Genomic DNA, 24,139 nt, shown 5'->3' on the forward strand with positions numbered 1-24,139 from the left:
GACAAAGAAGAATAAACTTAGACCTGCAATTAGAAGGGTAAATAAATAATTAAATCATAAGTACTAAAAATATGCAGTATACAAATTATATATAAATAATACTTATTGGAATGATTATGTAGTTTTGGAAATATATATATTTTACTGATATGATTGTTAAGTATTTAGGCAAATATAAAATACATTACCATTATCTTAATTATTTTATTCTGAGAGATTTCTCTCCTCTAAGAAAATAGTTTTCCTATTTAAAAATCCTAAAATTATCTCTGACTAAACATGTTTTTAATAAATGATGGATTGCTTTTGTTGAAAGCTATCACATATGTTTTAAGTTATATTACTTTTTCTCTAAAAAATTTATATTAATTCTAAACACAATGTTCAAACAGTAAATAAAATTTTAAATAACTATGTAACAGGGGGAGCAAAGTGCGAATTACTATATAGGACAACATGGTAGATAAATACCAGAAACAAATGAAAAAAACATGGTCAAACTATGAAACATGGTAGATAAATACCAGAAAAAATGAAAAAAGGAAACATATGGTCAAACTATGATAATAACAAGTGTCAATCCCAAAACATATTCAGGTTAAGAATTTTTAAAAAATTATTAAAAACATGTCTTATAGGATATCTTTATTTAAATACAACATCAGCTACCAAAATATATCACATGATCCTCTAAACACTATTCAGTCTTTCAAAAAAGGTAATTATAACATAACTATAAATTTTCGTGAATATAGAATACATAGTAAACAATAAAACTAATTCAAATTTTATACAGAACTCCTCTAGTACAAGAAAAGGGAGAAAGCAGTTTGAGTAATAAAAATGATAAGATTGTCAAAATATCAGAAATAATAAATTTCATTGCTGAAGATTTGTTTGAGGTAACAAAATTATTAACTGTATTACATAATAAAATTACATTTACATTCATAATGTAATAAATATATACCAATTTTTAAAATTCTTAATACATTTTTTATGGCAGGAAAAAAAATTCACCATTGAGGGAAAAATTATTGAAATTAGTTCAAGAAATGGATGAAATTACATATCTTGTAATCATTGTGCTAAAATACTACAAAAAGGATGGAAAACTTATTTTCAAAAAATGCAAAAACAAGATATTGTTGGCATTGGTAACTATAATTTAAGGTTATTAAGTTAAAAGAACTAAGTATTATTATTTATTAATCCAATCACTTTAAAATAGATATAAGCTTGAAATGATTGTCGAAGATGATTCAGATTCGGCATTATTAACCACATTCAATAAAGACATGACCAGAATAATGGGTATGTCAGCAACCGACTTGATTAAATTTCACGTAAGTTTAGTTATATGATAATTATTAAAATTAAATGTATAAAAAACTTAATATATAGAATTGCTATATGCAGGAAAAATCATACAATGTTTCAAGTGATAATGCAATTATTTCATACTTATCAAACAAACTTTTAGGGCAACTCTTTAAATTCAGTGTGAAATTACATCATTTAAATATAATTCAAGTTCAACAGGTTTAAAATTTACAGAAATCACAGGCAATCCAATTAATAAAGAAGAGGTATGGTGATTTGAAATAGCTTATTTTACTTAATAACAAATCAATTTTTATATACCGGAGGATTAAAAACTTAAAACTTAATTTTCCAGCCTACAATTATAAATAATATTGATGATGATGCTCTAGAGATATAACAAGTCAATGATGGTCAAAGAAATAAAATAAGAAAAAAAAATGGTTAAGACAACGAAAGATTCACAACCGGGCAAAGAATACATTACAAATTCATTGAGAGGAGAAAAAGAAAAAGTAAAACGGCCACAAAAAAGGGAAAAAATAATATAAGACGATTATGTTACTTAATATTGCTATTCTATTGAAGAACTGTTTAATTATTTTTAAAATTCATTACATGATATTTGCTCGATTACTTATACATTATATCTTTACACACATTTGTTATACATATAACAACAAATTATTTTCTCAAAAGGAATTATTTATTTATAATATATTTAAAAAAAATTGTACATGTGATGATTTACATAAAAATAACAAAAATCTAATACAATAAAGTTGAGAAATCTGCCTTCTCAGGTTGTCACGTCAGCAAAGAGGGGAGGGCGTTCTGTGACACGTGTCGACTCGTTATGCTAACTCACGGTTGCTTTCAAAAGGTAAATGGGCTTTTCAATATCCCTATATACTAAATCGCAAGTCGCCTTTCCAATAAAAAGATGACAAGTGGAAATTCTTTTCTAAAAAAACTGCAAACTACAAAAAAAAAAGTTGACATGGACAAAGCAAGAGCGTATGATCTTTCATCTCATTTCATGGTTCTCGATAATATTCAAATATTAAAAAAACATAATATACAGTTTCACTTTGCTAACACTTCTTCCTTCCAACCTCCACGATCACACTTCTCTCTTCCAACCTCCACGATCACCATTCACCAATATAATTACCTCTATTTTTTCTTAACTACCGATGTGGGCACGCATTGCTTCTTCCCCATATTCAGATAAAATGTTGATTTGTGATATGTTTCTTTTTTTCGTTGCTTCATCTCTTTAGATCTCACTCTTCTCTCTATTTCTATTACAACTGTCTCATTTATTTACATTCAAAGGCTTCTACGTAAAACTCAAGGTTATAATTTTTTCTCCAAATCCAAAAATCTGAGACGCAAGGAGGAATGAATATACTGAAGCTTTCCGCTTTTTATTTCGTTCCTCCTCATATATATATATTCTGTTTAGTAGCCTTTTCCATGCTTAAAAAATTGTATCCCATTACTAATTAATACTAATGACTAACTGATGCAGATTTAAGAAAATGTGGAAAGACAGAAGAAAACAAACTCTATCGAACAAAAATAGAATTATAGGTAAACTTTATTAACCTTTTTAATATAAAGAAGTATCATATTTTGCATGGTTTCCATGGGATTGATTTTTTTTTTTGGAAAAAAAACAAATTGAAGTTCTGATAATAACACGTACGATATGATTCTTTTTTTGCGATTTCTGTTGAAAGACTACTCTTTTCTTTGAATTTCGATTTGAATAACAAGTATATAAAGGATTGAGCTTTTTTTTTTGTTTCTATGTTATGTTCCTGTTTTGATTTCATTTGCTACTCTGTTGTTGGTTTCACCCACTTTCTAACGAAGTTGTTAAAAAAAGGATTGGTTTATTTGCGAATCAACATGTTTTAACAAGTGGAGAATTTTGCGATATATTTGCAGCCCAAAGTAAAAAACAAAATTCTCAGTTTGAGTGCAAATGTATCTTCCCTGGTTTAGTTAATTTATGGAATAGTTAATTTATGGAATACATTTACCTATATCAAATTATATTTGCGTTGCAGCTTTAAAAAAAAAACTCGATGTACAGCTTTTCAATGTTCTAAATTGTTGTAAAAGAAACATACAAGAGCTCATTCCAAAAGATAATACGGGAAACAAAAGCTACAAACCTTGCAACCAATTAGAATTATTTATTCTTACAAAAGTAATAATGAATTTAAAAGAATATTATTAGTTACTCTGTCCGTCCAAACATGACGAAGAGAATATTATTACCATTCTATCAGGACTCAGGTATATATATTTATTTATTGTCAACAAACATTGAAATGCATTCAGTATTAGCATAATCCAGAAGTATTTATTTTCTTCAAATTATACTGCTATTTTAACGTCATTACAAATTTACAATAGTACATTAATTATTTTCTTTTCCATTACCCAGAACAGGAGACAATATATGGGATGTTAGTATATTTTTTAACCAAATGTTAATACATGTTAAAATTACAATAGTATATTTTTTAATCATATTTGCCAATCAGATTTTGACACATGGAATATGCTGGATAAATTAAAGAAAAAAAAAATTTCAAAAACATTTAAATGCAATAAACTGTTTCGTGTTTTCTACTTTTCAATATAAATAAAAATTCATAATATTTCTCAAAGCCCATGATCCCACGATCCTAAAAACTGCCTTATCTTTTAGATAAAAAGAGAGAACACGATTGGGTGAAGCTATAAGTGATGTGCCCATGGTCAGTTTATTTATTTTAACGTCACCATGAATGGTCAGTTTATCTGTATGCTGTGGGCTAAAAAAAGGAATAAATGGGGAGATGGATAACTACAATGAAGACATTAAGACGAGGAAGACACGGTTCAAGCAACGAAAGTCAAAGCTGACCAGTTGGGTCTTGAGATGAGAGAAGTGAGCAGCTTAGAGAGCTTTACCACCAATAGCAAAGTCTATAATACCGCTGATAGCAAAGTCTTCACTCACTCTCTTCTCGCTAAAGTAAGTTTTTTGGGTAATTTTTAGTGACTGCAAATGCTAAAGCTATAACTGAAAATGTTAGTGTTTTTTTTCTTTTTTAAGAGTGTTTTGCTTCTCACAGTGGTTTACTTTCTATATCTTGGAGGAGTCTCTGGAATCGGCACGGCCGAACATGTAAGCTAATATTTTTTAAAATAGGCCGTTTGGACGCATATTAAACAACATATTTTTTATTAAATTAATTTAGATTGCAGAGAATTTTAAACACACGTACAAAGCCCCTATAATGCAAACCACCACAAGAAAATAGAGAGGAGAAAACGTAGAGATAAAAGGCACAAATGGAGTCTAAGTTGAACCATCAAGTAAGAAATTCAGGGACTAGAGAAAGCAAAAAGATTCATGGCTAGAGAAAACAAAAAGATCAAGATCTGACTTGATAGTAAGATTTTCTTACTTTGTGTATGTTTATTGTTTTGATCAACTTTTTATGTGTTTATAATTTATAGAAATGTTCTGATATTATTTTTGTTTAATTTCAGATCAAAATATTAATTTATTCTTCTAATTACTTTCTATTTTTTATTTGTAGGTAGAAAAAAAGAATTCCAAGTATAACAATGAAAAATTATATATGTATATAAATATATAAGAGTATTAGGAAGAAAATAAAAGAAAACATAAATGAAGGAAAATACTACAATATATGCTAATGTCAACTATCTTCAAAATCAAGGTTAGTATTTTAACTGTACTCATGCAAGAACTATGCTTTCCTGCAATCTTATTTTTCATATGTAAGATTTTTTTTTCTGGTTTTGGAAAAAGATTAAACATAAAACATTGAAAATAACATTTTTCCATTGTAAACAATATCTCAAAATATATTCAATTTCATTATAAACTAAAAATAATAATACCTGTGCATAGCAGGGGAGATAATACTAGTATATGCTAAACCAACTGTTACCGGCTTCGTTAGTTCAAACCTATTTTCCAACATCATCTCGGCCCAACATAATTCACCATCTTCGTCGTCTGCTCAGTTTCTCCAACGATCACCGATTGTGCAACCACCATTATAACGCTTTCTCTACACATTCATATCAAGACATTAAGCTTCTTAATCATGTTGTCCCACTGACTATTCTTCGATTCATCTTCCTCACTTTTTCTATTATTCTGATTCTATATATAGAGATAGATCGAGAACAAGCCTCTACACATCTCATCGATTCTTCATCCCAACTCTCACTATATGCGTCGTCTGACATTCACTAAGTTTCTATGGCTCCGCGAAACGACCATTGTAATGCCTTTCCTCGGCATTCCACTTTCAAAATTGTCTCAAAAGTCTAGGGTAGATGAAAGAAACGACGACTAAGGCGGGTTTAGATTTTATAACAAGAAGTAGATTTTTTCTTTCTTTGAAGAGAGGACACAATCTTTGTCTTCTTAAACACAATCTCAAGTCTCACACTGACCGCCATTTTAGGCCGAATCTCTTCGAGAAACAGAGGTTAAGCTTACAGCTTTCACATCTTTGCTCTCTGGGATTCAATCTACTCAGTCTAATTTTGTGTGGATTTCTGATAATTAGGAAATTGATAAAGGATATTGATGAGTACGATGGTGATGAACATCTCTTCCCCTGGATCGAGTGAGTAGTCATCTTCCAATAAGTTGTTGAGAAGTCGGAGATTATGGGTTCTTGAAAACTACAGCTTTTTGGAATTGTATTAGCACATTTTGCGATTCTCTCTAGATTGACTTACAATATGTATACCACTTTCTCGAACCAATCTTTACTGCTGCACATGTCCTAATCTCTAAACATAGTTTCCTTCAGGTGTATATAATGGGGAGAAGAGGATTCTCCTCCAGTAAGAGACTGCTTGGGACTGTTGTTGATATATGAGCAATGCATCCTCAAGTTCTGGCACTCACAACATTACAAGGATGATCTTTTTTAAACTCAAAGTTGGTAATGTTTCTCTTCTATGTCGTTATGATTCGTTCATTGTATGGAAGAATTCTAAAAGTAAAGTGGTAACTATTGTTAATTTTTGATAGCGGAGCATTGCGTTGATGCAGCAATAATTTACAAGTTTTTGGAGGTTAAATGACTTTGGAAAGACATATGCTTTGGCACACATACTTTGGAAACCACCACTCAGATCTTCAACCTCGAAATATCTAGGTAATGTTCTTTATATTGGTCCTCATTGTAGATTCATACTCAGCTTTTGTCACATTGCATGATTTTAAACTTTGTGCATAGATGCAAAGCCTATGGAAAATTTGAATGATGCTTACAAGAAACTCATGGTGATAACAATGAGAAGACTCAAAACAGTTGATGAAGTAAGAGTTTAGTTTGTGAATTGTATATTTCTCTACTCCCTATGATTCTCCACATGTTATGTTTTTACCTATCAGCAGGAAGCAAAGAAAAATGACCTACCATCGAGAAGCTTTGTCCCTATGTCATTTAGGGGAGATAATATAGTGAGTCCCACATTAACTTTTACCTTTGAAAATCACTGCAAGATTTTGAAAATCTCCTTTGAATGACATGTTTCTATAAATACAGGAAGGCATGTGTTAAAACCAGAGTTTGAATATTGGCTCATGCGTGGATACAGAGGAGAGAGGACAGTGAGTAATTCTTAACCTGGGAAAATGGACAACATTCAAGGTTTTGACTCTGTGCTAGCCTCCAAACTAAACCAACTTATTTATGCAAGTTGATCTTTTACCTGCACACACACATACATCTATTTATCCTCGCAGGTTCCAGAAAGACCGTTTGTGAGAACTCATGCAGCTTCTACTTATTCCTTTGAGGTTTTTGTCGACGAAGAAAAAATGTATAGAATTAGTTGACAAATTTTAAGTGTTTACGCTTAAAGACGGAGATGTTTCGCTTCTGAATTTAAATTACGAAAAATGCAGAAAAGCAAGAAGAATGAAACCTATTCTCTGCCGCTAATGATGGCCATGACCCATGGGATTTTTTTTTTTTTTTTTTTTTGTAACACAACCATGACCCATGAGATTAAGAAGTAATAATATTTGTTTAGTCATGAAGACAATCATGCTTTTGATCTAACTACTTTTAAAATAAACATCCTCCACTAAATTATGCACCTACTCAACTAGTGCACCAACATATTTAATAAAATGTTACAAAATTTCACACATATTTTTTCCTCTTATTATTTGGTAAAATATACATATAAATGCAATATTTAATAGTCTATGTATTTATAATCAGTTGCATGTTTTTGAAAATCCAAATTAGTTTTAATTTTTAAAATCATAAAAGATTAGTTATACTAATATCTCTTATATTTTAATATTCTTAAAATTACCTTTATTTTTAAAAATAAATAAATTCTTCCATTTTATGTGAAAAAGTCAATTTATGTTTTATGTTACTCTCAATATAAATTTCATTTTTATTTAGGGGAAAATGTCAACCACATCAAACGATGAAGTTATGTTTTATTTAATCACATAAACACAACAAGATTGTATTAAAATAGATAAATGAGACAATATAAAAATGAATGTGCCATAAGATGAATGACACCATTTCAAGTTTTCTCTTCAACAAATTACTAACCACTAACTCAAAAACCATGAGCCATTGCGTATATAAGTTAAAACCACCTAAGTACTACTCAAATAAACAATAATGCTGTCTACCATTTTAGCACCACAAAATCCGAGACCTGATTCCCAACATAAACATTGTTAACATCAACACATACCAAATTCATGGTTGAACAGCTATCATACACTCCGCGCGTAGTAAATAATAAAACCACTCTATGCGCGGAATTGTTTCCTGGATAAATTGAATTAGTAGTTATTGGAATAATAATTAACGAAGGCAACTATTTGCAAATATTGAAAAACTGTAAAAGCAAAATGAAAACTAATGACACGTGTGGAAAAACTTTAATATTAAGGAGGACAACAAATTGCTTCAAGGCAAACACTTTCACGTCGCTTCGTCATCGTCACACGGAATCTAAAGGTTTTGACTGAAAATCTTTGAATCGGGCGATGGAGCGAACGAGCAACGGAGGAATGTTGTACCACGAGGTGCAGGAAGCTAATCTATGCGCAGTACACTGCGTCAACACGGCCCTGCAGGGTCCTTTCTTCTCCGAGTTTGATTTGGCCGCCGTCGCCGCCGATCTCGATGGAAAGGAGCGTCAGGTCATGCTAGAAGGCGCCGCCACCGGAACCTTCGCCGCCGGCGATTTCTTCTCCGAGGAGTCTCACAATGTTTCCCTCCGTGGTGATTTCAGTATCCAGGTACAATTTCGAGTTCCTGCCTCAAGATTTAGTGATTCCCATTTCTTGTTTAAGAGTAGAAGAAATTAGGGTTTCGATTTGGCGGTGAATTTTGCTGCTGGATTGATAAACTGAAGTAGGAACCTTTTCAATTAAAGATTCGAGCTTTTATAGCTAAGTTATCGAATACGATTACATGAAACAGTGAATTAAGATTAGTATTTGCACTGAGGCATGAAGGAACTTTGTATAATATTCTCTTTCTCTTGGGACTCATCTATTGTTCCTAGATAGCTTGAAAACTAGTGGCTTAATAAATCTGCGTATGGAGATTAGACCGGATCAGGGTTTGGATTTCGTGGTGAATTGTTGTTGGTATAGTAATCTGAAGTGGATGGATACCTTTTGAATGCGTATCGACCATCTTGAATATCAATGCACCAGTTAGGATTTTAACTTTTTATAGCCAAGTGATAAAGATCGAATACGATCAAAAGAAACAATGAATTGAGATTAGTAATGGTGAGTAGAAGTCTATAGCTTCTTTGCACTGAGACATGAAGGAACTTTATCACTTCATCTAGGGGCTCATGGTTTTGGAGATTTTAGTTGTTTGTGGGGTTTGTATCTGTTAGGTTCCTGGATAGCTTGAAACTGTGTATTAAATGGCACTCTAAGGCGAGGAGGTTGGAGCCATGCGCCTTGCGCCATGGCGCTCCAAGGCGCTCGCCTTATGGTTAGGATGTATTCAAACGTTGTTTAGTTATATACAGCTTTAGAGGAACCTAGATATGCATTGATAGATGTTCCTAGTTTTCAAGCCTTGAAAACTAGTGGCTTGATAAAGTCTGCGGTGAGATGACGATAGTTTTGTGTGTAATGTTTAACTTTCCACTAAGTTCGCAAGATTTTGATGCTACACAGATAACATAAACCCGAAAACATTGCTTCCGAAAGTATATCCAGTCTTGCGTGATCTTGAGGAAGCTTGTATTTTTTTTATTGACAGGTCTTGCAAAAGGCTTTGGAAGTGTGGGATTTACAAGTGATCCCACTCAACTGTCCCGATGCAGAGCCTGCGCAGATAGACCCCGAGCTTGAGAACGCCTTCATCTGCCACTTGCATGACCATTGGTTTTGCATAAGGAAAGTGAGCGGCGAATGGTATAACTTTGACAGCCTCCTCGCTGCACCCCAACACCTATCGAAATTCTACCTCTCTGCGTTTCTCGACTCTCTGAAAGGCTCGGGATGGAGCATCTTCATAGTCAAAGGAAACTTCCCGCAGGAGTGTCCCATGTCGTCTTCTTCTGAAGCTTCCAACGCTTTCGGACAGTGGCTTTCTCCTGAAGACGCAGAGAGAATACTAAAGGAGACAAGCTCGACACAGAGTTCTTCTTCTGCTGCTGCCGTAAACAACAGAAGTAGTGACAATGTTGATCAACAAATACCGTATCAGGCGTTGTCGGGTGAGGAAGTACGGACTTTTTCAGAGATGGAAGATGATGACTTGAAGGCAGCGATTGCAGCGAGTTTGTTAGATGCTTCTGCGGCTGGTGCCAGTCTTGGAGCTGTTGGGACTACTTCTCAAAGGGAGGAAACTGAGAAACAAAAGTAGCAGAGGAGATAGAGAACAATGCTTTATTGGTGAGGGTGGGTGAAGGAACATTCACTTGTTTGTTTGTTTGTTTTGTTATCAACAAGTTTTACATACAGAACATACAAGTTTACATGGATATAAACAATAAACGGTTTGTGAAATGGTGTTCTGTTTGAGTTTTTAATTCCATTCACTATAAACACGTTCCTTTTCCTTAACAGAGCATAGCATAGCTTTGTGGTTTCATCAGCACATGATAATCTGTTTCTACATTCGGAGTGAAATCCAAATCTTGGTGACATTTGGGATCTGAGAAAATCTGAGAGAAGACTGTACATGAGATTCTGGGACGTGGCAGTGGTAAGTGAATCCATTATAGAATCTAAGTGATCTCTTGCTTGTGTAACTTTGTGTTCTTCAGCTAAGTGACCTCGTGCTTGTATAACTTTTTGTTCTTCTTTCTCGTATGAAATGAATCTGCAGTTGCAGATGTGATGCTGTGGAAAAAGAAGAATGGGAGTGTTGGTATGGTCACAGTAACAATAGGATCATGGTTGGTGTTTGAGACATTTGCTTATACCATTCTCACTCTTCTTTCAGTTGTTCTTCTCCTCTTCCTCTGGTCCAAATCTGCATTCATCCTCAACAGGTCAAACCCACTAGTCTCCGTCAAGAGATCATTAATTCATTTCTGATTCAGTATTCCTTGTTCCAGGCCATCACCGCCATTGCTGAAGCTATGGCTGAAGAAGCCTACAAGTTTTTACGTTATCCATTTGAAAACAAACTGTTTAAAGTCTCGCATGACACTGCAATGGTGAGACTGGAGAGTTATTTGTCAAAGTAGCTGTAGTTTCTCATCTCATTCATTGGAATCCTCATGGATTTCAAACACTTTGCCACACCGGTAAGTAAATATCTCACATAGACATGGACTGGTTTAAGCTGGAGACTTACTCGACTGTGGTTGTTCGTTGGCAGGGGTTTTAGTGGTTATGAGAGATATGAGGATTATTTAGATGGATCTCTGGTGTTCATATAAATGTTTGAATGGTACAAGCCCAAATATGAGCTACTACCAACAGGAAATTTATTTCACAGTTTTGATTGAAAACAACTCGCTATTCTGGAAGATTCTAGTCCTCTCTCTCGACCACCGAAATTAACTAGAAAACAGTGGTGCTCTTATTATCTCTGCCTGAAACTTTGTGTGTCTCCGTATTATTTAGATGAACCTAGTTCTCGGACATACTTCTTTGCCTGGATCAAAGTATTAAGAACTGAGATTGTATGAAGAGAAAGAAGGTCTTGCGTGATTGATTCGATACAGTAAAGGTTGAATCATTTATTTACCTGTTCGAGGGTCAAAAACATGATGACATTCCATGAGCCAAGGCGTCCAAAGTTAGGGAGGAAACCTTTGTAAAATGCCATAGGACCCTGTAGAGGAAAAAAACAAGAGCTAAGCAAACGGTTTCTAAGAGCAAGACTTCTAGAGCGGACACAGAGTTACGTCGCTCTTCAGTGTTTTGACGAAGCAGTCTATAGTGTTCTTGTATGCAGAATCGCCCATCATTCTTGACTTCACCTGCGCCACAAATCCAGATCAATAAGATTAATCAGGAAACTTAATGAAACAAAGTCATGGTCTAATGTCATTGTGTAGATATCGTACCACGTCAACAGGGGAACCGATGCAGACAGCAAAGAATCCTGCTCCCAGTCCAGATAGAATATGTGTGACAACGTTATCAGTGAAACCAGGAACCTTCAAGATTGTCTGAGGATAGAAAATAAAGAGGAACTTAAATTTTGAGTTAGACAAGAGAAGCAGGGACTAGTTGGTTTCATACCTGTTTCACTTGATCGTAACTCGCTAATTCAGCAGCATTGATGATAGCGTTTCTAGCTACATTAGGTCCAAGACCAGTCCAAAGAGCTCGGACTCCTTCCTGCCAGAGCCAGATCAAATAGATTTGAAGCAGGACTTTAAGCAGACTTATGCGTAGTCTCAATTTCTATGACAATATGAAAACTACCTGTCTCACAATTGTTGAATACGCATTCAGCGCTCCAGTGTACCGTTTTGGTACACCTGCAACTAGTTTTCCTTCAGCTTGGAGTCTTACTTTCACAAGATCGGTGGGATTGGCTACAATGATACCCAGAGCGCCTGGAGAGTTGGAAAATAACAAAAACACAGTTAAATTGATGTTATTCTTAAAGGTAACTTAAATCTTTAGTGTTCCAGTAATGAGTTTAAGGGTTTGTAAGTTATCATTCAGTTACTAATAAATAAGCATCTAATATTAGATTTTGTCTAAATCGAGTTTTCTCTCTAGTTTTCTAGCATTTTCCAACTTTTATTTATGGCCATTTTCAACAAATTGTCAAGAAAAATATACATCATGAGTTTTTCTAAACTTTTCTAGCGTTATGCTCCACCTGTTGTCAAACCAGCAAGGATTTTCTTGGTCAATGGAACATCACCTACATGGTCTTTCCCAACGTACAAGTTTTTGACCTGAGGAAATAAAAGGGATGGTTAAGCATTGAGTACTGTAATGACAAAAGCACGTTTTTTAGAGCAAGAAACAAGTAGATTTGAAACCAACCCACCGGCTCATACATTCCGATTCTTAAACCTCCACAGAGGCATTGGCGATGCAATCCCGGTACAATGCCTTTCCATAGTGAACGAACCCCTTCTTCCCTTGCAATGGTGCCAACAGTTCCCAACAAGCCCCGATACTTAGGCAGAGTAACATCTCCAAGTATGGCAGACTTTTGGAGTTGAAGCCTAACTTTAGCTGTGTCCAATGGAATCGTACATACCTGTGACAATGATGCAACACATTACACAGAGTTATATGCGAAAGCAGCACAACTCAACAGTGGAGACAATTTGTTATCAGAGTAAAAAAAATCACCAAACAGTTTGCGTTGCTAAATATAACGCACAAATTAATTTAGATAGCACAAAAATATATATATTACTACAAATTAGATATAAAAACGACTTATTTAGTACTCCATCTGTTTCTAATTAGAAGTCATTTTACTTAAAAGCACAAATATTTAGAAAACCACATTTATAGCTTTAATATAACCAACAACATATCACATTTCTAACTTTTCTTTTAATTTTGTTTAAAAATATTTTTTATTTTATTACTTTTTACATTAGATTTCGAAAACAACTTATATTATTAAAAAAAAAAAATCTTCAAAACTACTTATATTTAGAAATGGAGGAAATACTAAGTAAAAGATAAAATGATTAAATTACTCTAAACCTTAAGCTTTATTCTAATTCCACCCCTTAAATACTAATTAAACTTTAAACTCTAATCAAGATTCATAGTCCTTCCAATGTTATGAAAAATCATATCTAAAGCGTAATTAACATCATCAAACACTGCAATCTAAACGTTAGAACTCAATCTTAGCCACAGATCTGACCGGTTAACCGTATACAGTACATGGAGATGAAATATTCAGAGGTCGAATCAGTTCTATACAAACTAAACATGAGCACGTAAAAATGGTATATAGAGTATAGTAACACCAGTACCGGTCCTGACAAATTTAATGCCTAAAGCAAATTATAAAAATACTGCCCTTTGGAAGTATTGAATCCACCACCTCAAGCATATTAACCACCTTCCAAACCACTACACTAAAGACACATCTCACGAAATGCTGCCCCAATATTGATGATATTATTTGGCGCCTAAAGTCCTTGCTTCTTGGGCTTTAGCCCAGGGCCGGCACTGAGTAACACGATGCTCTAGCTTTAATATGGCACACGAAGATCAACCTCATAGGAATCATCATGAATATTCAAAAGCTACATAGAAAGAGTTGGGTGAGATTACCTCGCCGACGCAGGCAGCGAAGGCACTACAGGCCAATGTTTTGGGCAATGAAAGGTCGAATTTGCTATCAGCTACCATCTTCTTCTATCCACAGAGAGAAAGAGAGGAATCACGAGAACAGTGAGGACGATTTCGACTACGCAAACTTGGCGTCGAGAGTTTCAGTTAGTACCCAACGTCGCGCTGACTCTCTGTTATGTAGCGCTTTATATACACTTTGTAGGTGTGTGTGTGTGTGTCAGTAATTTTGATATCATCCATCAATTATTATTCCTTGTAATTTTACTTTGAACAAGTAGAATAAATGCCTGACACCACTTCACGGTGGATTGTAACTAATTGAAATAAATATATTTCATGAAATTATGGTTATGGAGTGCATATATTGGAATTACCAAAAGAATGTGATGTTAAATTGTTTAGAATTGGTAAAGATATTGTCTACATTGACAAAATGACCAACATTTTCTATTTGTATTGATTAATTTAACCGCATAAGAGGTTCTTTCATGGAGTTCTTTCATATTCTAGTCATCTGGCAAATTTTTGTGAAAAAATACTCAGACGGACCAATCTACAATATGCAATATTTGGAACCTTCCAAGAACATGCATGGATTTATATTAGTTCTATACCGCCGGTGTGGATAACAGTTTTAAGGTAGGATCCTACGATGATTGTTGTAAAAATAATCAGAAAGGAACATACTTGTATATTTGAGTGTTTAATAGTTTGTTAAATATAATTGTTCTGTAGAAGTTCAATCAGTGGGATATCTCCAATCTAATTCCATTTTTCTTTTGAAATAGAGTAAAAGTGAATATGGAGTAACAAATGCTCCAACTCAATTCTATATTTCACTCAATTTTAAAGTTTATTTAATAAATGGAGTAATCAGCATTTTGTTTGTTCACTACTCCATTATAGAGTAAAAAATTGAGTAAAATTAGAATATTTTTATTCAATATTTATTTTTACTCCATTTTATAGAAAAAAGTTGAGTTTTACATTGGAGATACTATGATAACATGATCAATGGAGTTTCTTATTCAGTTTATAAGAAAAAAGTTGACACGAACATTTGAAATATATAGAAGTTTGAAAATCATTTTTAAACAAGGTAAAATAGTCTAAGTCCGTTTTAAAGTTAACTTAGTCCAATCCGCATGTTCTTTAGTCATTTGGAGTAAGCCAGCACATTTCATTTCAAAAATAACTGGATAGATGATATCTTCATTAACGCATGCTGCAGCCTGCAGTCCAGAGGAGACATTCCAAGTTCACGTGTAACGCCGAGAGGCCATTGCTTACTCTTTCTTTGATTGAGATTTTCATGTTGTATTAGTCCTCACCCTAACTCAGCCATTCTTCTCTTAACACAGTCAAAAGTTGAAGGTGGAGAGTGATGTTATAAACAATATACTGGTTTTTGAAGACTTCAAGTGGATCTAGGACACCAACAGCAAGATCCTCTGCTTTTGACTAACTATGGGCTAATTTTTGAAATGATATGTGGAATGTAAAAATGCTATCCATGGTCGATCCTAAATAAATTGTACTGCGATTGGTTCTGGCTCTACATAAAACGGCTGATTTCTCTATATTGATATCAACAACAAAATAAAACTTTCATATTTGGGATTTGCCATGTTGTCAGAAAATGGCTTACGATAGAAATTAAATGGCTTATGTTTCGTAAATGACTCAAGCCAAGTACTTCTCCAGCTTCTCCACTTCTTCTTTGCTTCCAATGTAGAGTGGGACCCTCTGATGTATCTGTCAAGTACCATAAAGAAAAGTGCTTAGTCTTAATGACGCTCAAACTTTGGATACAGATCACTTGGAGTTGTTTTGGTTAAACTCCTGTAATAAATCAAACACGAAATGTGTTACCTCCGTCGGTTGGATATCTAGGACTCTCTGGTGACCATCTGATCCTTTCCCTCCGGCTTGTTCAACAATGAAACTCATCGGTGCACACTCATACAAAAGCCTAAGCTTTCCGTTTTTGCTCTTGGCGTCTCGAGGGTACCCGTAAATCCCACCGTACAACAAAGTCCTGTGAAAATCTCCGACCAAACTTCCAATGTACCTTGCCGAGTAAGGCTTCCCACTTGGACCAGGGTCCTTGAGATCATCAATGTACATCTTTAGCTTCTGATCCCACATCTGGTAGTTCCCTTCGTTGAAAGAGTAGATTTTCCCGGCTTTTGGGATCTCAATGTTCTCTTGAGTTAGGACGAACTCGCCATACATTGGGTCGAGTGTGAAGGCGAAAACGCCTTTGCCTAAAGTAAGAACGAAGATGACTGAGCTTGAGTACATACAGTAGCCAGCTGCAAGCAAGTTGTTCCCTGGCTGGCACACGTTTACTATACACCTTTCTTCTTCTGACCCGAGCTGTAAACAACACACAACCATAGGTTAACCTTATTTTTTTACATGTGTAAACCATTTAGAAGTGGGAATAATAACCAAGGGAGAGTAGTTATATTACAGCGGACGTGTCGTCGGAGTTGTCAGGGAGACACTCGTCATTGGGGCTGTAGATACCAAAGATAGAACCGGTGGAGACTGCTGCGTCAATGTTGGAGGAACCGTCAAGAGGGTCGAACACGACTACGTAATTGCCGGAGTAACTTTCCTCCACTGCTACTGGCACGTCCTCTTCCTCCGACGCTATGATTCCCGTTCTTCCACTTGATCTCAAACAGTTCGAAAACACCTGCATGCACCATCCTCAGTCTTTTTATTATGTCATTTTTTTATTTTTGAAACACTTCTTTTTATTATGTCATATGTATATATTTTAACCATCCAACCATTTTACATCATGTGTAAACTGCGGTTTAGTATTTTGTAGGTTGAAACTATGTTGTCCACCTTATCAAGTTTACATACTAATGAAACATTACTCTGTTTTTCCCCCATTTAAATTGGAGTAACTCTATAAAGTTGAGTTTCACTTTATTTTAGAGCAATAAGTAAAAATATGTACTACATTTTCCAAAAATCTTTGTTCTAAAATAGAAAATTTAATAAAATTTGAGAAAAAAATATTCTAACCTCTATTTTTGAGTGAAAAAATAAAACAATGTTGGAAATGTTCTAACAAAACCTAAAATGAATTTTGGAGAGACAAGAACTTGAAGTGTTTCCGCTTTTACATGTATGTGTGTATATATATGGTTAAGTATATTTATTTATTGATCTAATAGAAAACATGTGAATATGTTTTTCAGGGTGGATTCTGCATGGTCGCATCGAAAACGTTATGATTCAAGTGCCATAAAGAATATCCAAAACACGTGTATAATGAATATTTGACCTCATTAGAGACGACGTCAAGCTTCTTCTGATCCTCTCCCTGAATGTTAACAGCTCCTTGAACACCGGTCAGATTAGATATTCCAGCGCGCTGGACTAGAGAAGCGATCTGCTTACACGCCATCGCTATGCTAGACATCACTATCGTCAGCTCTGTATCTATCTCCCCTTTCATCTCCTGTCTCAGCAACCAGCTCGTCAGTGTCTGAAGCTCATACCCACTCTTCTTCTTAGCAGCAGGTTTAGTCTCCGCCGTAGCATCCGCCGCAACCGCCATACACCTCACTCCAGTAGCATGATGATGGTTTTTCCCAGCTGCTAGTCGTTTCCCGTTGGAGAATAGAGATTTTGGGAAAAGGATTCGTGGCTGAGCTGAGGAAGCCACGTGGCGGGAGCTTGAGAGAAGAAGATGAGAGGACGGAGTTGTTCCGGCGGTTGCTGCCATTTTTCTGCGTTTGTGTTTGTAAAATTTGGTATGGACGTTTTGTTTTTGGAGGTGGAGAGAGGATCGGATTGTGAGGTGGACGAAGGATTCGATTCATGTGGATCCCACTTATCTTCGTTGGAGTTGACACGTAGATCTGCTCTTATTACGGACATGAACATGATAAGCAGGCCACTTTGTTTGTCAAGGATTGATACAGTGCTGGTCTAAACAGTTGGGCCTGATGTAAGTTTGTCTTAGCCGAGCCACAACACACAAAATATTTGAAAATTCTTTTGTTGTAGACGTGGCCTTAACTAGGCATTGGCACTTGTAACTGAATTCCAATATCCGAGCCAAATTCGAATTGAAAAACTTGAATCCATATATGATCCAAATTGTCAAAACACCTAAACAATCAGAAACGTATTTTTGGGTACTAGGTGTTTTTTTACACCATGTGCAGTAATGAATTTTTAAAAAATTAAATTTAAAATTTAAAAATGCAATTCGTTAATATTATATATTTTTATTATTTTTATCAATAATTAATATAAATATCACTTAGTTAAGCATAAAATTAAGAGAAAATAATTTTGTTATTTTAGATTATATTTAAGAATATATATGTATATATATAAAATTAGAATCTTAGATAAAAAAAATATTTATTTATTTTGCTTAAATGTATTAAATTAAATTGCAAAATTACTAAAAATCATGTAAAATTGTATAGTTATCAAAAATTAAAACCAAAAAATATTTATATAATTTGTAGATATCTATAAGAAACTAATGATATTACGATTAAAAATTTATATTTTTTAAAATACAGAAAATTTAGAAAATTTTAGATAATAAAAATTGTATAATTGTAAAAAAAATATATTTTGAAATTCAAAATGTCATATTTGAATATATTTATTTTAGTGATGATTTATGAGTCATTACCATATTCTAAAAGGTTTACAAAAAATATAAATAACATTAAATGTAACATATGAGTTATTGTCATATTCTAAAAATTTCTCCAAAAATATATATCAACATTAAATGTAATTTTCCATGTCATATTTAACCATATGACATGTCATCAATCTTAATAACCATGTCACAATTGTTTTTGTAAAAACGATTGTAGAGATGACATGTGGCAAATCACTTCGCAAATAATGTCTAGAGGATATGATATTATTATAATCCAAACGAGTATCTAAAATTTTCAGAAAACCCAATAAATCTTTGAAGTTTGAAAATGAAATAGTTACCCAAATATTCAATATTATATTCGATTTGATATGACTTATGAATAGGTCTGGCACTGATTAGATATCCGAGTTTTTGAAGGTATTTGATATTTGCTTCGAATGTTACAGATATCTAATATTCTGATTATTGCTTTGATTCGGAAAATATGGATATTTGGAAAAATAGATATCCGGAAAATAAATAGATATTTGTGAATATTTATGAATACTTACGGATATCTCATTTGTTTTGATTAATACAAATAATCTCAAAAATCCGATATAAAATTGTTTTGTAAAATACTTTTTTGCAGGATATATAAGATAAAAATTAAAAGAAGCAATGAATCTACATATTTTGTAAATTTTAAACTTAGTTTAACAATTATAATAACACAAAACTTAAGATTTTTTTTAAATTGTCATTAATGTTTTCTCTTCCTTTTATGTAATATTCTTATATATGTAATAATGTGAATAGATTCTGTCAAATCATATGTTAAAATAATAATTATATAATTTTATACATTTAGAATTTAAATATAATCAAATATACATATATTTATATATTGACAGATCGGATCGGATATCCGCTTCCCAGAATTTTAATATTTTTGATTTACTTCGATTTTAACGGATATTAATTCTTAATATTTGCTTTGCTTCGAAAACTTACGGATATCCAAATTTTTTGGATCAAATCGCAGCGAATAACGAGTTGAATCAAATTTAACTGATAAAATGCTTACCCCTACTTATGAATATATGATTCCGAAGTATAATTAATTGTCTCTTAGTTCTGATCCAAAAGATAGCATTGTAAAATTTACTCGAAACCGGAATATTATTAGCTAAATCCGAATTGAGCATTTATAAAATCTGGACATGGTTTCGAAGGCTGAATCCGAAAATCTATTCGGAATCCGAAAATCTATTCGGAATCCGAACATCCAAGATGGAATTGATTTTATAACCGAGCGGTTGAGATTAATTCCAAACCAAACTAAGATTAAATTTTTTTTTTTTTTTGTAACTTGCTAAGATTAAATAGATTATTGGAGGACATGTATTAAATGAGTATTTCAATATGTAGAATTAGCCTGGCATTTGGGTGTTCGGTTCGGTTTCAGGTAAAAATTATTCGGTTTCGGATATATCGGATATATCATTACTATATCCAATCGGTTCTATGAGATTTCGGTTCGGTTTCGGTTCGGTTCTGCTTCGGTTTCGGGTCGGTTTCGGTTCGGTTCTGCTTCGGTTTCGGGTCGGTTTCGGATATCCGTTTAATATGTGAATCAAATATATATAGATAAAATATTTTAGTTAACATGTTAATCTAAATGGTCTACTGGTTATATACTTGCATAATCGTTAATCTAAATAAAGTTCGAGTTTCTAAGATGTCAATTTTATAATTTTATAAATATTTACTCTATTGTAATATAAAAATAACATATATATTTATAATATAAGAAGTAGATGAAAGATAATGCGGTCACGTGGTAACAATGTTCTCACCGTTCATATCCAATTCAGGTTCGAGTGGTATTGATGGCATTTTATTTTGTTCTCACCCTTCCTATCCAATTCAGGTTCGAGTGTATTGATAACATTTTACCTAATAACAGAAAGCTTAAACTTAATTTTTCGGATATTCGAATATCTATTCGGTTTTCGGTTCGGTTTCGATTCGGTTACGGTTTTTCGGATATAAAAATATAGAAACCGTTCGGGTATTTTAGGATTTCGGTCCGGTTTCGGTTTCGGGTATTTCAGTTCGGTTTCGGTTCGGTTTTAGGATCCGGTTTTTTTGCCCAGGGCTATGTAGAATTGACTAACTAGATGAAAGTTCACGTTGTGGTCATAAGTATTCGTCTCCTTGCTAGAAGTTTCCAGTTTACTAGGTCAATGGAAGCAATACCAGAATTTATCTTGAGAAGAAAGCTTGTACATGTGGAAAGTTAGCAAGGTATGTGACAAGATTTTTTTATTACAAAACTTCTCAAAACATTGCTTTACCTAAGATAAATTTTATTTTTCAAACATTTTTGGCAAGAAATGTGTTATCTTACATTTTGCGAATACAAATCATACTATACTTGATAATTTACAAACTCTCCCTCAAAACTGCACCAATGTTACTTTGAACAAACTAACGTGTTGTCTGTTCACGAAGAAAAACAATTAACGCGTTGAGTCAAACACAGACCTGGAAACATGTATGCACGTCCCTTTGTTTCCAGGAAAGCCACTCACCCGAAAGTCTTGTAATGAAAAAGATGATTATTCAACTAAATCTTTTAGAATAGTCTACGTCTCTGATACGCTCGTTGGAATATTAAAAATGTAAACCCTTTCTCAGAAAAAGAAAATTACTAAAAATGCCAATGTACAAAATAAAAGTATTTTTTGAAAAATCCGAGGAAAAGTCTAGATGACCAAAACGAACGAAGCTATCAATAGTAAAATTCAGAACAATACATAATTTTTTGGTACAAGAAAAAACACAAGTATATAACATAAGTTTTAAGGAACGCATATGTATTTCATATATGTGTTTCATTAAGTAACACATGATCTTCCAGCGCTCAGTCTTTGAAGATTGAAATCAATAAGCACTCAGTTTATGATGTTTTGATGATTTCCCAACATGTAGTAAATACATATAATCATAGAGACATCCATGAACTTGTAATGGATCAAACAATTCAAAGTTTTAAAATGAAAAGAAATTACCAATTGTTGATAAAAAAGAAAAGAAATGACCTCACATAACATAGTACAAATAAAATTGCAACTACTATGAAAAATATAATTTTACTGTTGACAAAAAACCATCTTGTAGAAAACCATATATAGAGGCTGCTATAATGAAATAATAATTAAATAATAAATACAAATCATTCTTTAAAGAACTTCTTCAATATACGCCTTCTATTCCCTTGACATATATACTCATTCTTTAAATAATAATTAAATAGTAAATAAAAATCATTTTTTCAAAGAACTACATTTAAAGCATCTTGTATATATATATATATATATATACTCACAAACCCCATAACAACTTCTTCAATATACGCCTTCTATTCCCTTGACAACATCAAACTTTAAACCCCTAAAAGTCAAGAGGGAGAAAGAGAAGAAAGAAGCAACAAAAAACCAGAAGCAATGTCTTATTCTTCCCTCAAATTGCCAATTTTTCTCATTCTCTCATCTCTTCTCCATGCCGCTTTAGGTACGTACACATATATCTACTGTCTCCAATCGTTAGAACTCATGATCAAGTTCAATATGATCTTCTCCATTTCTTTTCATTCATATCAATTCCAAATTTTAGTTTCTCAAAAATCATTCTTGGTGAGACAAGTTTTCAGTTTTTACATCACATAAAGAACCATAGATTTCACACATTTTGACCAACTACATGACCGGTTTATGATAAACCATATGAAGTATTAACATTTGATTTTTTCTTAATCAGATTATGTTTTTGTCTTTCTTATAATTATAGGGGAAGAAATCATTTGCGAGAATCTACCCACTAGTATGTGCGCGTTCTCGATATCTGCTTCCGGGAAAAGATGTTTACTGGAGACAGCTAACGTCGCCGGAGAATACACTTGCCGGACTTCCGCGGTGGAAGTTGAAGGAATTGTAAACCACGTGGAGAGCGATGAGTGTGTAGCCGCTTGTGGTGTTGATAGGAAAACCGTAGGGATCTCATCGGACGCAATGATGGAGGCAGGATTCGCCGCTAAGCTTTGCTCTCCGGCTTGTTTGGACTATTGTCCTAACATTCTTGATCTTTATTTCAATCTTGCCGCCGGTGAAGGTACGATCTTGAGCTGATCTTTTCCTAAGTCTTTCACGCGTACGTTGACATTTTTGGTGTGATTACCACATATAAATCTTGTGAATTGAATAAATGTTTGTTTTAATAAATAAGGGTCTTGTTTACAAAAACTTAATTAATATGTTCACATTAAAAATATATGAAAATAAATACATCCAGTAAAAAGCATACTACGACCATTAGATCATGTGCATGCATGAAACTCTTTTTTATATTTTGGTGTTGTTTATCGTCAAAGCAAGGAACTCCGGTAGGAGCTTGATTTTTGTCTTGCACTTATAATCCCAATTATTATTTTTATTGGGGTCTAAATCCCAGTTATTATTTGAATAATAAAGAGTTACTCTATTGCATCCTATGGTTATGTACGTATTACTCAGTGACAAAAAAAAAGGTTATGTACTTATTACTACTTTATTAAACCCTTAAATCAGTGATGTAAAGTGTAAACTTGACGTAACGTACCAATGGGACATGCAGGTGCATTTTTACCTGATCTATGTGATGCTCAACGGACAAATCCACACCGGTCGATGTTGGAAATGCTCAGTTCTGGCGCGGCTCCTGGGCCAGTTTCCGAGACTGCCCCAGGCCCTGTCTCCGAATCCTCAGCCCCAGCTCTAGCTCCGGCTGCTATGTAAAATTAATGTTATTTATTTCACGTGTGTCATGTTTATGTTTAATATTACGATTGATGATTCATATTAATGAATCATATCTCTTTATATGATTTGATGCTAGCACATCATGTGATTCATATGAGCGAAGAGGATTCAGAGTGAGTTTGATTTTTGGTTATGTTTCTTAATATTTCCCCATGTAATAACACTTTTTGTAATACCATTTTTTTGTTTTGTTGTATATGCCGTGTGCAATCGCAAATTATAAGCTAGCGAAGCTCCTTTTTTTTTAAAAAAGAAACTTATAAGCTATGCTTAAAATTTCAACTATAATATCTATTTTTAATAAACTAGGTGATTCTCCCGTGCTCATGCACGGAAATAAATATTTACAAATAAGTACTTTACTTTGTTTGTTTATATGTTTTAAGTAATCTTTTATTTGTATGTATAAAAAATTGTATTAAATATCTTTATGTTTTAAGTATGATATTTTGTATTATTTTCAACTTTTTTTTTGAGTTGTATATAGACGGT

General features: G+C 33.5%; 5 protein-coding genes and 2 long non-coding RNA genes across 16 annotated transcripts in view; 4 read left to right on the forward strand and 3 right to left on the reverse strand.

The window, feature by feature from the left end:
- Nucleotides 1-15,452, reverse strand: part of LOC108824840 (FKBP12-interacting protein of 37 kDa-like) — a 39,783-nt gene extending 24,331 nt beyond the window's left edge. Inside the window, exon 1 of the mRNA XM_057009298.1 lies at nt 15,449-15,452. The gene's annotated coding sequence lies outside the window, so the exon portion shown is untranslated. The remainder of the gene's footprint in view (nt 1-15,448) is intronic.
- LOC108829796 (uncharacterized) lies at nt 2,454-4,907 on the forward strand. Of its 2 annotated transcripts, none has more exons than XR_001946074.2 (5): nt 2,454-2,681; nt 2,858-2,919; nt 4,139-4,360; nt 4,442-4,513; nt 4,587-4,907. It is a non-coding gene; the product is annotated as an uncharacterized LOC108829796 (long non-coding RNA). The 2 variants fall into 2 exon arrangements; XR_001946073.2 differs by having other exon boundaries at nt 2,458-2,681; nt 4,461-4,513.
- On the forward strand, nt 5,320-7,386 carry LOC108841784 (uncharacterized). 6 transcript variants are annotated; one of them, XR_008945249.1, is made up of 7 exons: nt 5,320-5,858; nt 5,940-6,119; nt 6,189-6,323; nt 6,413-6,539; nt 6,621-6,703; nt 6,779-6,847; nt 6,933-7,386. It is a non-coding gene; the product is annotated as an uncharacterized LOC108841784 (long non-coding RNA). The 6 variants fall into 6 exon arrangements; XR_008945250.1 differs by having other exon boundaries at nt 6,782-6,847; XR_008945254.1 differs by having other exon boundaries at nt 6,434-6,539.
- LOC108829782 (ataxin-3 homolog) lies at nt 8,326-11,364 on the forward strand. 4 transcript variants are annotated; one of them, XR_008945248.1, is made up of 7 exons: nt 8,326-8,668; nt 9,657-10,300; nt 10,469-10,607; nt 10,731-10,772; nt 10,848-10,896; nt 10,963-11,154; nt 11,229-11,364. XR_008945248.1 is itself a non-coding variant. In XM_057009297.1 (2 exons), the coding sequence occupies exons 1-2, from the start codon at nt 8,414-8,416 to the stop codon at nt 10,263-10,265; spliced, it is 864 nt and encodes a 287-aa protein (XP_056865277.1). In that variant the 5' UTR covers nt 8,326-8,413; the 3' UTR covers nt 10,266-10,460. The 4 variants fall into 4 exon arrangements, 1 of the variants encoding a protein (XP_056865277.1); XR_008945246.1 differs by having other exon boundaries at nt 10,731-10,896; XR_008945247.1 differs by having other exon boundaries at nt 9,657-10,294; nt 10,731-10,896.
- On the reverse strand, nt 11,257-14,317 carry LOC108829781 (mitochondrial uncoupling protein 1-like). The gene is made up of 9 exons (XM_018603378.2): nt 14,126-14,317; nt 12,867-13,082; nt 12,693-12,771; nt 12,287-12,420; nt 12,101-12,199; nt 11,923-12,027; nt 11,761-11,835; nt 11,601-11,687; nt 11,257-11,507 (listed from the first exon to the last, which is right to left on the reverse strand). The coding sequence occupies exons 1-9, from the start codon at nt 14,201-14,203 to the stop codon at nt 11,469-11,471; spliced, it is 912 nt and encodes a 303-aa protein (XP_018458880.1). The 5' UTR covers nt 14,204-14,317; the 3' UTR covers nt 11,257-11,468.
- A 250-nt stretch (nt 15,453-15,702) lies between the features above and the next one.
- On the reverse strand, nt 15,703-17,933 carry LOC108829788 (fructose-1,6-bisphosphatase, chloroplastic). Its single transcript, XM_018603383.2, has 4 exons — nt 17,454-17,933; nt 16,623-16,850; nt 16,019-16,525; nt 15,703-15,901 (listed from the first exon to the last, which is right to left on the reverse strand). Exons 1-4 carry the CDS (start codon nt 17,895-17,897, stop codon nt 15,830-15,832), a joined length of 1,251 nt encoding a protein of 416 aa, XP_018458885.2. The 5' UTR covers nt 17,898-17,933; the 3' UTR covers nt 15,703-15,829.
- A 4,269-nt stretch (nt 17,934-22,202) lies between these two features.
- On the forward strand, nt 22,203-23,843 carry LOC108829795 (uncharacterized). Its single transcript, XM_018603388.2, has 3 exons — nt 22,203-22,364; nt 22,641-22,961; nt 23,463-23,843. The coding sequence occupies exons 1-3, from the start codon at nt 22,298-22,300 to the stop codon at nt 23,621-23,623; spliced, it is 549 nt and encodes a 182-aa protein (XP_018458890.2). The 5' UTR covers nt 22,203-22,297; the 3' UTR covers nt 23,624-23,843.
- The last annotated feature ends 296 nt before the right edge of the window (nt 23,844-24,139 follow it).

This window comes from Raphanus sativus, chromosome 4 (genome assembly GCF_000801105.2).
Source record: "Raphanus sativus cultivar WK10039 chromosome 4, ASM80110v3, whole genome shotgun sequence".
NCBI lineage: Eukaryota > Viridiplantae > Streptophyta > Magnoliopsida > Brassicales > Brassicaceae > Raphanus > Raphanus sativus.